This window comes from Candoia aspera, chromosome 1 (genome assembly GCF_035149785.1).
Source record: "Candoia aspera isolate rCanAsp1 chromosome 1, rCanAsp1.hap2, whole genome shotgun sequence".
In the NCBI taxonomy this organism is placed as follows: Eukaryota; Metazoa; Chordata; class Lepidosauria; order Squamata; family Boidae; genus Candoia; species Candoia aspera.
In genome coordinates, this window is record NC_086153.1 from 319,671,948 (window position 1) to 319,684,836 (window position 12,889).

A 12,889-nucleotide genomic window follows, 5' to 3' on the forward strand; every position below is an offset into this window, starting at 1 on the left:
AGCGCATGCGTAGCACTGAGGAACTGTTCAGCCATTCAAAGAGACACAGATCGGGACCGCCTTAACCTTTGGGGTTTATATGGCTGGGTTTTCCCACGCTTTCTCAGTTTGTTAGGATTCTTGTTAAGTACTACTAATAAATATTAGAGACCAAGTCCTCGCCTCAGTGTGTTTCCTGGTAATCAGGACAATAATGCTGCAATTAACAACATAGTCAATTAGTCAGATGCCATTATTTTATGTATTAAATGTTATCTATCTTGATCTGCCTTTAGTAATAATTCATAGCTTTTCCAAAGGCATTCTGGTAACCCCTTTGACCCTGAATTAACAACATGCAGAAGTCCAAATGTGTAACTGTGACTTTACCTTCATATCCATATTGTTTCTATTATTCTGGCACGTGCAAGCTGTAACAATGAGATGGTGACAACGCTTGTGGACAACACACGTGCAAACTGGAAAGGAAGGCAGAGAAAAGAAAAACAGAGAAAGCTAATTATTAGCTAATATTTATTTATTAACTATTTTATTATTATTTATAATTATTTATACATATTATTTATTATTTATTAGCTATTATTTATTAACAGTTAATAAAACTAATACAGAAAAGTAAGACGAGCTCTTAGATGGACTAGAATTTTTATAGAATGTGTGTTAGGTCAACATTTACTTTCTCCTATGTAGTACCAGACCTGGCTGGAAAACTACCCTCAAAGAGCACTCATCAATAGCTCCTCCCCAAACTGGAGTGAGGTATCGATTCGTTCTGGTTCTGGTTGGGACTGGGACTTTTCAACATTTTAATTAACAATTTGGGTAAGGAAGGCTTATCAAATTTGCAGATGCTACAAAATTAGAAGGAATAGATCATCTAGAGAAAGCCAGTTTGATATGGTTAAGGCAACAGGCTAGAAACTTGGGAGTCTGAAAGTTCTAGTCTTGCCTTAGACATGGAAGCCAACTGGGTTGTTTTGGGCCAGGCATGTGCTCTCAGCCATAGGAAGAAGAAGGCAGCGGCGAACCGAAAATCTTGCCAAGAAAACTGCAGGGAGCAGTTCAGGCAGTCGCCAGAAGTCAACACTGACTTCAAGGCACGGACACACAGACCCAGACACACACACACATGATAATCTAGAAGACTGAAAGAAAATTTGAAAATACTTTGATAGGCTAGAGAAATGAGGTAATAACAACAGAATGGAATTAACGGAGATCTTTACCCAGGAAAGAGAAATCAGATTGGTCAATGATAAAATTAATTATAAAATTATTAGTTTGATAAAATTAGTTGTGAAAAAGATCTTGGAATTGTAGTTTATCATAAGCTAAATAGGAGTCAGCAAAGTAACATGGCTGTAAAAATCAATTGCAAATTTAGACTGCATCAACAGGCAAACAGTTTCCAAATCACAGGAAGAAATCTATTCTATTCTGCATTGGTTGAATCCCACCTTGAATAGCACATGTAGGACTGGTCACTATACTTTAAGAAGGATTCAGACAAACTGGGGCACGTGCAAAGAAGGACAAGAAAAAGGGTCAGGATTGGAAACTAACCCTTCAGGGACTGAAAGGCAGAGAAATATATAAAATATTTAGTGATCCACTAAGAAGTGTTCTTCCTAATCTCCCATTTATTTCAAGCAGATCATGTAGAAAGGAGAAAATGACAAATGCATAATGCATAATGTAACCATAACAATAAGTCACTGTACCTTGGCACTGGTATCCCTGCTTTCCAAATACTCCCCTGTTGAAGATAAAGCAGAGACAACAAATGACTCAGGATGAGATCAAACACTTAAAAAGTAGGTCAGGTAATCTGATGCAAGAGCAAAACAAAGCCTGAGAGGCAGCTGCAAAGTTCAAAATGTATATTGTATGAACTAAATAGGGAGAAGCAAGCTCAGCTTAAACCTGAAGAAGACAAAGCTATTCTTCATCCAGAAACATCTAGGCATTCCATAAACATTGGTACAAGTGATGGAATCATCCTCCCCTTAAAACAGGTGTGTTATTGGGGCTTGTCCTGGACTCATAGCTAGTGCTGAAAGAGCAGGTGGAAGCTGTGGCTCAGGGACACTTTGATCAGCTTAAGCTGGTGCACCAATTATGTCTCCACCTGGAGCAGCAAGCCTTGGTGAGGATAATTCATGCCTTTACCACCATGTCTTGACCACTGCAATGCACTATGTGAGGCTGTCTTTGAAGAGAACTTGGAAGCTACAGCTCATGCAGAATGCAATGGCCAGATTGCTGGTGGGTGGAATCTGCTATTTCAGGATAGCACTTATTTTGCAGTGCTGCACCCAGTTTAAAGTGTTGGGTATCACTTATGAAGCCCTATATGGCACAACACTCGGTTTCATCAAGGATTGCCTTGCCCAAAATGATTCTGCCTTCCCGTTTTGAACAATGAGGCAGCCTTGCTGAAGGTCCCTTCATTGCGAGAGCTGAAAGGGATGTGAACTGGAAGGAACACCTTCTCCAAAGTTGCCCCCATAATGTAGAAAAAGCTCCTTCAATCTTGGCATTCCAAAAAGCTCTAAAGAGCATTTGAGCTGATGGACACTAGGCAACCCTTTTTTTTTTAAGTTACATAAGACCAGTTAGAGCGGATGAGTTTTCATTTATGGACTGTTTATTTTATGTTTTCATTGTTAAATGACCAGAGTCAATTGATTAGGGCAGTATAAATGTATTATTTTATGTATTTATGTTATTTATTAAATTTATGTTACTGCCCATCTCCCCCAATGGAGTTTTGTAAATAAATTAAAAATAAATAAAATCCAAGTTCACATGGAGAATCTTATTTCCAAAATTGGTAAAACTCAGAATGGATTCAAACTAAAATTTATAATCAAACTTTGGACAGAAATAATATCTTTCAAACCACTTTTCAAACAAGCTGCCTGCCTTTAAGATATAGATTTAGACATATATACAAAATTCAGGGCAAACTCTTAGTAGGAAGTAAGTACCACAAAACTCAGTGAGATTAATCTCAGGAACATGTGCATCTGTCATAGCCTTTCAACCCAATCCTTTCCACAAGAATTGAGATAGAAATCCTGTTAGGTTTGATGTAGCTTACTTAGAAATACATGCACATTGGGTTACAGCCCAAGTGTTGTTTTATTTTAAGGATCAAACTCCATGAGCACACTTATATAACTTGTAATAAATGTTGCCCTACACTGCACTGGCTGACTGGCACTCAGAATATTTCAGCCCACTCCAACAAACAGTTTTGCAATTCAATTTTCCTTTTTCAGCTAATAAACAATGCAGGTGATGGAGACATATTTATGAAAACATGAACTCATTCCTTTGTTTTTAAAAAGGGAGGGCATTTCACAAAACTCTTCTAAGTGGAATAATTTAGGATATTGCAAATATCATCCAATAAGCAATCTGCATTACTAACTTTTGATGGAAAGATATATGCAATTGTGTTGGCATATACATTGGAGGCATCCTGGGAGCATAACATGGAGGGTAGAAGGCTTTAAAGTTTGACCTCCTCCTCTCCTCTTTTGCCACATCAGGTCTCCTAGCCAACTGAACAGAAAAAAAGCTTCTACACAATCCAATGGAAGCTTTTTCACCAATGCAATCAGAAAGGCAAGGGCTCAGTCTATACTGGGATTGCCACAGGGAAAGAAGGGGTTTAAAGCCCCTGACTCTCCATGCCTGAGTCCTAATTCCACACAGTAATCAGTTGTGAAATTAATGGCTTGACTCGTTTTCTCCAACCAAAATTGTTTTATACCTTATTGCTTCTTTAAAAAAATCAATGTAGTAATAGAACCAAATGATGAGAATTATGTCAACCATCTTAATAACAGAAATGTGCTTTTTTAAAAATGAAAGCTACAACCTTCTGGTGAACTCTGAACGTCAGATCACGTTCTACCACAGTGATCCCATTGCCTCCACTACATAGGAAAGTACCTCCAACTCTACCCATGCAGATTTGATAGTTTGCATAGCTTTTATTAAAGCTGGTTTCAGTGAAAGTATCATATCTTAAGTCAGTAGTTGCTTCCCTTGTAGCCCCTCTTTTTGATCTGAAGAATGATTGTTTCCTGTAACCTGCTCTTGACTTGATTAGGGCTTTGACTGTTCATTTTAAACTCAACAGGTGGCAGCACCTGGCTTTGAATATCTGGGCTCAGAAGTTAAGCAGGGTCAGGCCTGGCTGGTACCTGGAAGGGAGAACTCCAGGAAATGCTAGGGCTGTAAACTAAGCTACGGTGTAAACACATATCCTGGAAGAAGGCAACTGCAAATCACTTCTGTACTGTGGCCGAGGAAACCATATGGATGTATTCACAAAGTCACAAGGAGTTGAGCTCAACTCAAAGGGAAATTTAAACTTAGTAAAGTGGAGGGGGAGTGTATTATGAAAGCAACTTCCTGGGTGAAAGCTCTTATCCAAGCCTGTTTTCATTTCAAGCATACCAGATAAATTCCCGACAGTGCGAGCAGTATGTAGGTTGCCGCAAATAAGTCGCCATAAACTTGTGTCCATTGATTTGATGAACTCTCCTGCGCACGGCCCGTTGGCGTTTCCGTGTGAAGTTTTTAAAGATCCTGTCCCTCTGGAGTGTTCCTGGGCACCCAAAGAGAGCAGTTAAACAAGTGAATACATTGTTGCCTGTCATTCAAATGTTATTACTTCTCTACTGCTGTTTTCCTTTAATTTTCCACTCATGTTTATCCCAAAGCAATTTATCTTTAGCTTCCTCCATTACTTTGCAACATCCCATTTTCTTTAGCTGCCACTTCATTCTCCCTGCTAACTGCACGGGCTTTACTTCAGTCTTCTAGCCAATCTTATTTTTTAATAGCTGTTTCCTTTGGTCCCACATCTCCTTTTTGAAGTCTCAGATTCTATTTTATAAGTCAAAATGCGTAGCTTGATTTAAGTATAGGCATGATGCATTATGAATCAATAAAGAGCCAGTCTTACTCTTTTCTGTGCTAAAATGCCTTAGATCCCCATTGACAAAGCCACTTCCTCTAAGCCTCAGCAAGGTCCCCTTAGCTCAGGATGTAGCAATTTCAATCTTCATTACATTTGAAGTGTTTTGAATATTCATATATACTACAGAAAAATGCAAAACATTTTATATTATATTTATTAGGGGTCTCCTTGACTTTAAAAAAATCTTGACTTTATGTTGTTATTGACTAAATAAATTCAACCACAGTCTCTGGAATAAAATTTTTTAAAAAAACAACTACTCCTGAACTGAGTGATGGATCTTTTTGTCTTTTAAAAAAATCCTGTTATTAATTTCTTCCAGTTCTTCAAACCAGCTTCTTTAACATCCACATGGTGCACACTTCCTATTTCCACATGGTCACATGGTTTACATGCTTGGCATGGCTTCAAGGCCTTCTGTCCAGTGACTTAATTTGTAATCCAGTTCTCTTTGGAAGGAAAGAGAAATGTTTTTTCTCTCTCCAAATCACACACAACAACTCCACAAAGGAAACAGTCAGGTGCTGAAGAACTCATACTGGCATTGGGTGCCCCAGAACCTTTCCAAGACACCATGTGCCATATCGTTCACTTGAACACTCACCACCACCACCCACTTTCTTCTTGACACATCCTATCTTGATATATTTTTTCTCCATTCTCTTTGTCCATTGAAAATAACAGCCTAGTAAGGGTTGGAAACCTCAAATATTGAAATCATTTGCCATTATATTTTATCTGATACATTTTGCTGCCTTGAATGAAAAATCTTGATCCATCTGATCATTCCAAATACTGAATTATACTTCAGATAGGCCACCACCATGTGGGAGGAGGGCAACTGCCCCCATTTCCAAAGGTCCTGATATGTCCCTATTAAATTTCATAAGACCAGGTTTGGGACTATGAACATGTGCAAGTTTCAGCAGAAGCTAATTAAGGCTGCAGACCATCCCTGGCGAAGCACATAAAGGGCAGCCACTGTTCTTATTGACAATAATGCCCTGTAAAGGAATTTGGAGCTGACGTTTGGGAAGGAACAAGAAACCTGTTAAGGGGGGAAGGAAATAGTCGGCCATTATGAGGGGCTTGGAGAAGAGATTACACAGTCCAGAGACAGAAGGAAGTGTGAGAAAGAAACTCAAAATAACCCCACCTTGATTTTGTTTGGTATAAGATGGAACAGAGAGAAACTTGGACAGGCTTTCAAGATTCTGCTCATATACCCTACAACAATAAAGTAGCATTCCTGGAATCCCTGCAGTGTCTGCTTCTTGATCTGGCCAACCTGGAAGGGCTGATATGCCCATCCTTAGAAGATCTGAAACACAGGGGTGAGTTTAGGCAACCCTGCAAGAACTTGAACATCACTGTTCTGTACTCACAAGCAGCACATCAAATTAGCCAGCAACATCCCTGTTGGGGGGGTTGGGGCCAAGCCATCCCGGCTTAGTAACAAGGACAAATTTTGCTTACTGCCAACGTCTCCAGGTTCACCCTATTACTTTTTCCATGCTGAAATGCCTGGCGTCCATTTATTGTTTTATAGGTGAATTTAGAGAGGAAGCAAAAGGAAATAATTAAGCTACTGGTTAAAACCCAGTCACTTAAGAGTCAGCTTTATTCTATGGTGGCCACCATCCTACTTCTAAAGTGTTATTCTTTATTTGAAAGACTGACAGGTACAAGTCTGGATTTCGATGTTGCCCATCTACAGAAGGAAACTGAAGGTGACAACACTGACTTGTAGCCTTTCCCCCACCAGGGCAAGATGTCTGTATTTCTGTTCCATAATAATAATGTTTTCTCATTTGGTACCCATACATACAAATTTGCACAGGCAAAATTCATGCAAACTATATTCCCTTTTTCCTTCTCTTTTTCAGTGATGTGGAAGTGGCCATTCTATTCTGTTCTCTACATAGTCTGGGCTTCCATTTCTTTTCTTTTCTTTTTTAACTAGGGATGTAAAGAATTTCCCTACAGATTCAGAAGAAAGCAAATTAGAGACTTTTGTTCCCAACAGATCCATGGCAGGTCAAAGCATAGCAGGAATAAATTATGGCTAGCATTTATCATTTCATTAAAAAAAAAACCCTTAACTCTGCAAAATGTACAAGGTGACCAGGATACCAGGTTTCTTTTTTTTTCTTTCTTTCTTTCTTTCTTTCTTTCTTTCTTTCTTTCTTTCTTTCTTTCTTTCTTTCTTTTAGCACCTCCTCCCCCCAAAAGCAGCAGAGCTCTTTCTGCAGAGGCTGCTTCTCCTTTACAGTACCTTCCTGGAATAACCACACAACCACACATTTTTGCTTCTAAATGAAAGATCAAGAGCCCTGGCCACTTCATGCATTTTCAAAAGTGGGTCTCACTTTCTTCCTCTTGTGTTACTCCTTACATATTTTTAGTAATTTTCTCCTTCCACTGTAATAAACATTACAATTAGCAACAGCTTTTGCAGGGAGCATACGGAGCTGCATTTTATGCATCTCTGCTTTATATCTTGATTCCTTCCAGGTTTCAGGTTCATCCTGGGCTTAAATCAACAACCAGGATGCAACTGCCTGAAACCAAAACCTTGCTGAAGACTGAGATGATTCAGCAGCCTTCAGTCCTCAATCTCTTTTTACACGCTTTGATCCTCATAGAATTGAATGGCGTGCGCAAAGGTTCATTTTCAACCAACAACTCAACAGCTTTTTTCCACAATCATGGTGGAAGGTTAGGCTTATACTGAACTGAAAACAACACCGCCTACTCCTGTGCCTTTACAAAGCTGCAGTGCTTCCCTCCTGAGTCACTAACTTTCCTCTCCTGCAACATCCTGGATTCTCCCCAGTGAACCCAATTTCAAAGAGGGCGGACACAGTTGCATACTGTAGTGAGATTCCTACAAGGCACGGGAAACAAGACTGTAATACAGGTTTCTCTGGTTACACACTGTTTATATTTTCTTCCTCTCCCGCACTGGCTCTCACACCCAGAAGAATGGAAGTAGAAATCCTTTTCTCCAAAGTTAGATTCATATTCAGAACTCAAGGTTTGGGCAAAACCTTTTAATTTAATGCCATTCATATATTATAGCGGGGTTTTTTTTCCTTGCAAAAACACTACTTCTAGCTATTTTTAATAATGATATTCAGGCTGCCCACAAGCACACCAGCCTGTCTACTTCCTTTTTTTGTAAAAGTTTGTTCCTTCCCGTCCAGAATGTACTATAGGAAAAGAGAAAGAAAAATAAAAATTATGTTGGAGCTCTCCTTTCAATACTTCACCCCACAAGAAACAGAGATGTACAGCGATGCATACTCAGTGTGTCTGTACACGCTAAACCTCCAAGTTGGTAGAAAGTAAGCAACAGGATGTTGCAAGGTAGTCTTTAAATTAGAGATTGCAACTTGCACAGAATAGTATGAGCGTGCTTGAGGTAAACTTGGGCTTTAATGCTAAGACTGGTAACCAAGTCTATAGCTTCTCTACCTTATTAAAGAGTAAGGAAGGGGATGGGTACAAATTGTATGAGTAAGTAAATAAATGAAATGCATCATGAGAAAGCCTCCATTAATCAAAGCCATGATTGATGGTAAAAATCAATATCAGTGGGCCTTTCTAGTGATGGCATATGGAAGACTGAATTAACAAATGAAATGAAAGAAAGAAAAATAGATATATGGTCTGACTGTGAAACTAAGAGGAAGGGAAAGAATGTAATAAGTCTGAATGAAGGTACCCTGAACTTTTGGAGTGGCATTGATGAATACCTGCAAGGACATAAGATGTAGGTGTAATTATGAATGAAAAGGCTACAATGTATAGCAGAAAGTATGAACTGGTATCATCAAGGATATTGTGGGTGTGCATGAAAGCAGGTCCATGCTTATTATTGATAATAATCCATGAATGGCGATAATGGAAAAACAAAGATTAATTTTGGGAAAATTGTGCAACATTCTGAATCAATGAGATTGCAAGGGGGGATTATTTCATTAGGTGACATGAATGAGTAGTTGGGGAATGAGATGAGAGAGTACAGAAAAAGTGACTGAGCCTTTCATAAACCCAAGAATTAGTTAAATACATTTATATATGGCCAATTTTATTTATTTTATTTATTTGTCAGATTTATATGGCTGCCCATCTCACACAAAGTGACTCTGGGCAGCGTACAATAAAGCCAACAATTAAAAACGTTATTCAAAAGCAGTTAAAACAATTAAAAACAATTAAATAATAAACATAGATAAAACAAGACCTCAAGGGGGAAAATAAAATGTACATGTAAAAATCCATGCGATTTCATTGTAACTTCCATTCAAAATATAATACCAGTAAAATACCAATATGTGTAAAACTTCTGAGTTCTACAATAAATATTAAAATAGTAATTGCTATAATAATTCCAACATTAAACTTTAACACATCTGTGGTAGAACTATCCATAACAGCTAAAAAATCACCGTAACTAAAACTCACATCAAAATTCATCCAACCTCTCTCCCAAGATGACCATCAGTCACCAAAGGTCCTCCAGAATAAGTCTGTCTTCACTGCTTTTTATTTAGCCTGTACCACAGGGGATAGTGAGGGAGACACAATGGAAGCTACAGTCTTCCTGGACTGTAGTGGAGAAATGTCAAATATATCACTAACCAATTGCAATTTTGCATTAAGCATGAGAAATACAATGCAACTTGTCTGTTAACTTCTGGAGAAGGTGGGAGGAAGAAGCATTGAAGAGGGTATACTGTAAGACAGTAGTGCAACCTCATTTTGGCAGAACAAAAATGTTGCTATGGCTTCAGTCTAGGTTGCAATAAAGATTCTTAATTAACTATGCTATGTGACTTGCTTGGGAAGTTTCAAAAAGGTCAGCTAAGAGGGAAACTGACAGCTAGGTACTGTATGTGAGCAACCAAGTCCCTAGTTCAAATCTTTCTCTAATTACAAATCTGCTTGGTGCTCTTGGCCAACCAATGTTCCTCAGTCCCAGCTATCCTATTATGAGGATAAGGCTCAATATTCTGAACGCATCCCAAGGGTTACTGAAGATATCCAGAGCAAGCTTCGTCTCCTTTCCAACAAAGGACTACATAGCTCTACTTGGCAATTATAGAATTCTTCTGTTGTATTCAACTTTTCCATCTCCTGCAACTGGAGCTTAAATGCTATGGTGCATAGAAGTATTAATAATAACAATTGCTAGACCAGATAGAAAAGGTATGGTATTCCACTTACCTTCGGTGAAGCTGCCTGAGAGGGTTATTGCTATAAATACTTTCCCTACAGGTTCCAAGTCCACCTGTAAGAGAGGAGAAGAGAGGGAGAAATGGTCAAATATGCCTTGGAAATAAAAAAGCCCTTTTCAGTGCATCCCCTGTTAGTAATAATTTGACAATAACCTGAAAGATAAGATCAAGTGTGGATGCTGAGAATTAGACCTGGATCTTTGTTCAGGATTTCAGCACAAAAAGCAGAGGTGTTTGACATCACAATGCATGTACTAAAGCGGTGGAGACTAGATCACAACATTGTGATCATTTCAGTATTTTGTCCCCACACCCTGTGGATACCCATGCAGAGAACATCTAAGTTAACTGCAATCCCATTTACTCACTATTGCTGTGGAACGCATTTGAAATTATACTCACACAAGCAAAGCACCCCTCCTTTGGAAAGCTGTCCCTGGTTGTCTGCATGTGCATCCACAGTTGTTTTGTTTTGTTGGTGATCTCAGGAGATGTGCTGACTGTACAGACAGCCCAGAAGACCCTTCAAAGACACTGTGGAAACCTTCGAAGGAATCCAGCCACTTTAATACGCCAGGTGGGGGGTTCACTTTATCTCTTTTGAATGGGTGGCAGAGCCCTAAGCCCTCATACCTGGAGCTGAACTGTATTTCTTTATTTGATTGGTAGGGACTATAATCGATGAGGACTCCTGGAGGTTAATTAATAAATCTACAGTACATCCCACAAAATGTCCACAGTAAATATAAATAATATATAAATTAATCATAACCATTACCCCCAACACAAAACCCAGATGGCAACCACTCAATCCACAATTGCTCTGCCTTTAGCATCGCCCATAACAAACCCTTTGAGGCTCCAGCTTGATCTCAACCAACCAGGAGACTGTTCCAAAGAGCAGGCACAGCTACAGACAAGGACCTCCATGCTTGTACGTTAGAGTATGACAACAGGGAAGTTAGAAACTAATATTTATCTATAATGTTTCAGTAGGTTTTGCTTCTTTTTTTTCTCTTTCTTTTTCTTTTCAACAACGAATAGTGGAGATTCTGGCACTTAGCTCAGAGATTTAAAAGTTTACTTACATTGTTAAAATAATGTAATGTACTTAAGTGTAATTTAATGCTTTCTATGGTTAATTTTTAATCAAAGATATACTGGGCACTGTGTCATCTTGATAACTCCTTTGTCCACGTACAGATATTTCTGTACCAATTTTTATTCTTTTCTTAATCTTTTCTCCTTTTGCTTGCTTGCTCTTTTTAAAAAAAAAAGATAAACAAACAAACAAATAAAAAGGACCTCCATCCTGCAGCCCTATCAGATTTCAAAAACTTTCTTCCCATTCTTATGTTGTGACCAAAACCTGGCTCACCTAAAGCAACCAAATCACTTTGAAGATACAAATTTTGAATTGCAACAGTACAAATGGTATATTTGGGTATGTTTAGATTAGAACATCTTGATGGCCAAGCTTCAGATTCACACATCATTTCAAAGAAAAGAACAATGCATTGTTTTTTTTAAGTCCATATGACCTTACATCTTGAGTCAAGATGCATCCACTCCTCAAGGGGTTGAAATCCTAAAGCACTCCCTACAACACAGATATTTTGGATTACAATTTCCAAAATACATAATCAGAGAGCATACTTGCTGGATCTTATAAGAACTACAGTCTCAATACATCCAGGAGATACCATGTTCCTTATTCGTGTTCCAGACCAGCTTTCTGCACAGGATGGTTCCCAGATGCCTTGGATCTGCAACTGTCATTGCCTCTAGTGAGCATATAGACCACTGCATATGGATTATGGGAATCGTAATCTCAGTGTCTAGAGGACATCATGCTGAGGAGTTGCTCTGGAGTATGTACACATTGATGCATTTGTTAGGCATTACTAACCTTTAGATCTTAAAAAACAACAAGCCAAATGATGGGGAGGGGAAGGAAGGTTATTTTACCACAGATAATACTGATAAATAAGTACATTCAGAAAATATGAGCTTGAGCAAAGGCTTCCAAGAGGGGAGCCACACCCACATATCTTAAATCCTCCCATCCCCTCCTGCCCCCCCTCCCCATCATTACAAATCCAAAACTGGCGAAATCAGATAATGGTAGGGATGTACTAGATAGAGCTATATATTTGCAATAAACAGCAAGTCAGTCTGATTCCCAATATTTTGTTGTTTTGCAAATATTTAATTAAACAATTGCACAGACTTTTAAGAGCAAATAGAATAGAAAAAAAAAGCTATTCCCTTGCCAATATTGCACTGCAAACAGTTTTGCCTCAAATACATGTTCATGCATAAAAGCACAAGTATTTCTCAAATGCCTTAAAAGTTCTGCAGGACACTTTTAGGGTATTGTGTTAGAATCCTTGTAATATGTCAAAAACAATTTGATATTTTTATATATGAGTTGTCCCAAGTTACAGCTCATATCCCTTTGCCATCATTTTGTGATTCAAATAAAAAGTCAACTCAGAAAGCCCAAAGTCACCTCTGCTGAAGAAAGTCCATACATGTTTCCCACAGAAACTCATGTTTTTTTTAACAATTCTTTGTTCAAAGATTGCAGATCTAGGAGTTTTGCTTCTCACTCCTTTTATAGCAGTTCCAAAAAGATCTGCTGAAG

General features: G+C 38.5%; 1 protein-coding gene across 1 annotated transcript in view; it reads right to left on the minus strand.

The window, feature by feature from the left end:
- Nucleotides 1–12,889, minus strand: part of PRKCH (protein kinase C eta) — a 103,349-nt gene that overhangs the window by 57,598 nt on the left and 32,862 nt on the right. Inside the window, exons 2-5 of the mRNA XM_063290444.1 lie at nt 10,232–10,295; nt 4,474–4,624; nt 1,722–1,756; nt 370–458 (exon numbers count right to left, since the gene is read on the minus strand). Of these exons, the coding sequence (XP_063146514.1) occupies nt 370–458; nt 1,722–1,756; nt 4,474–4,624; nt 10,232–10,295 (339 nt within the window). The remainder of the gene's footprint in view (nt 1–369; nt 459–1,721; nt 1,757–4,473; nt 4,625–10,231; nt 10,296–12,889) is intronic.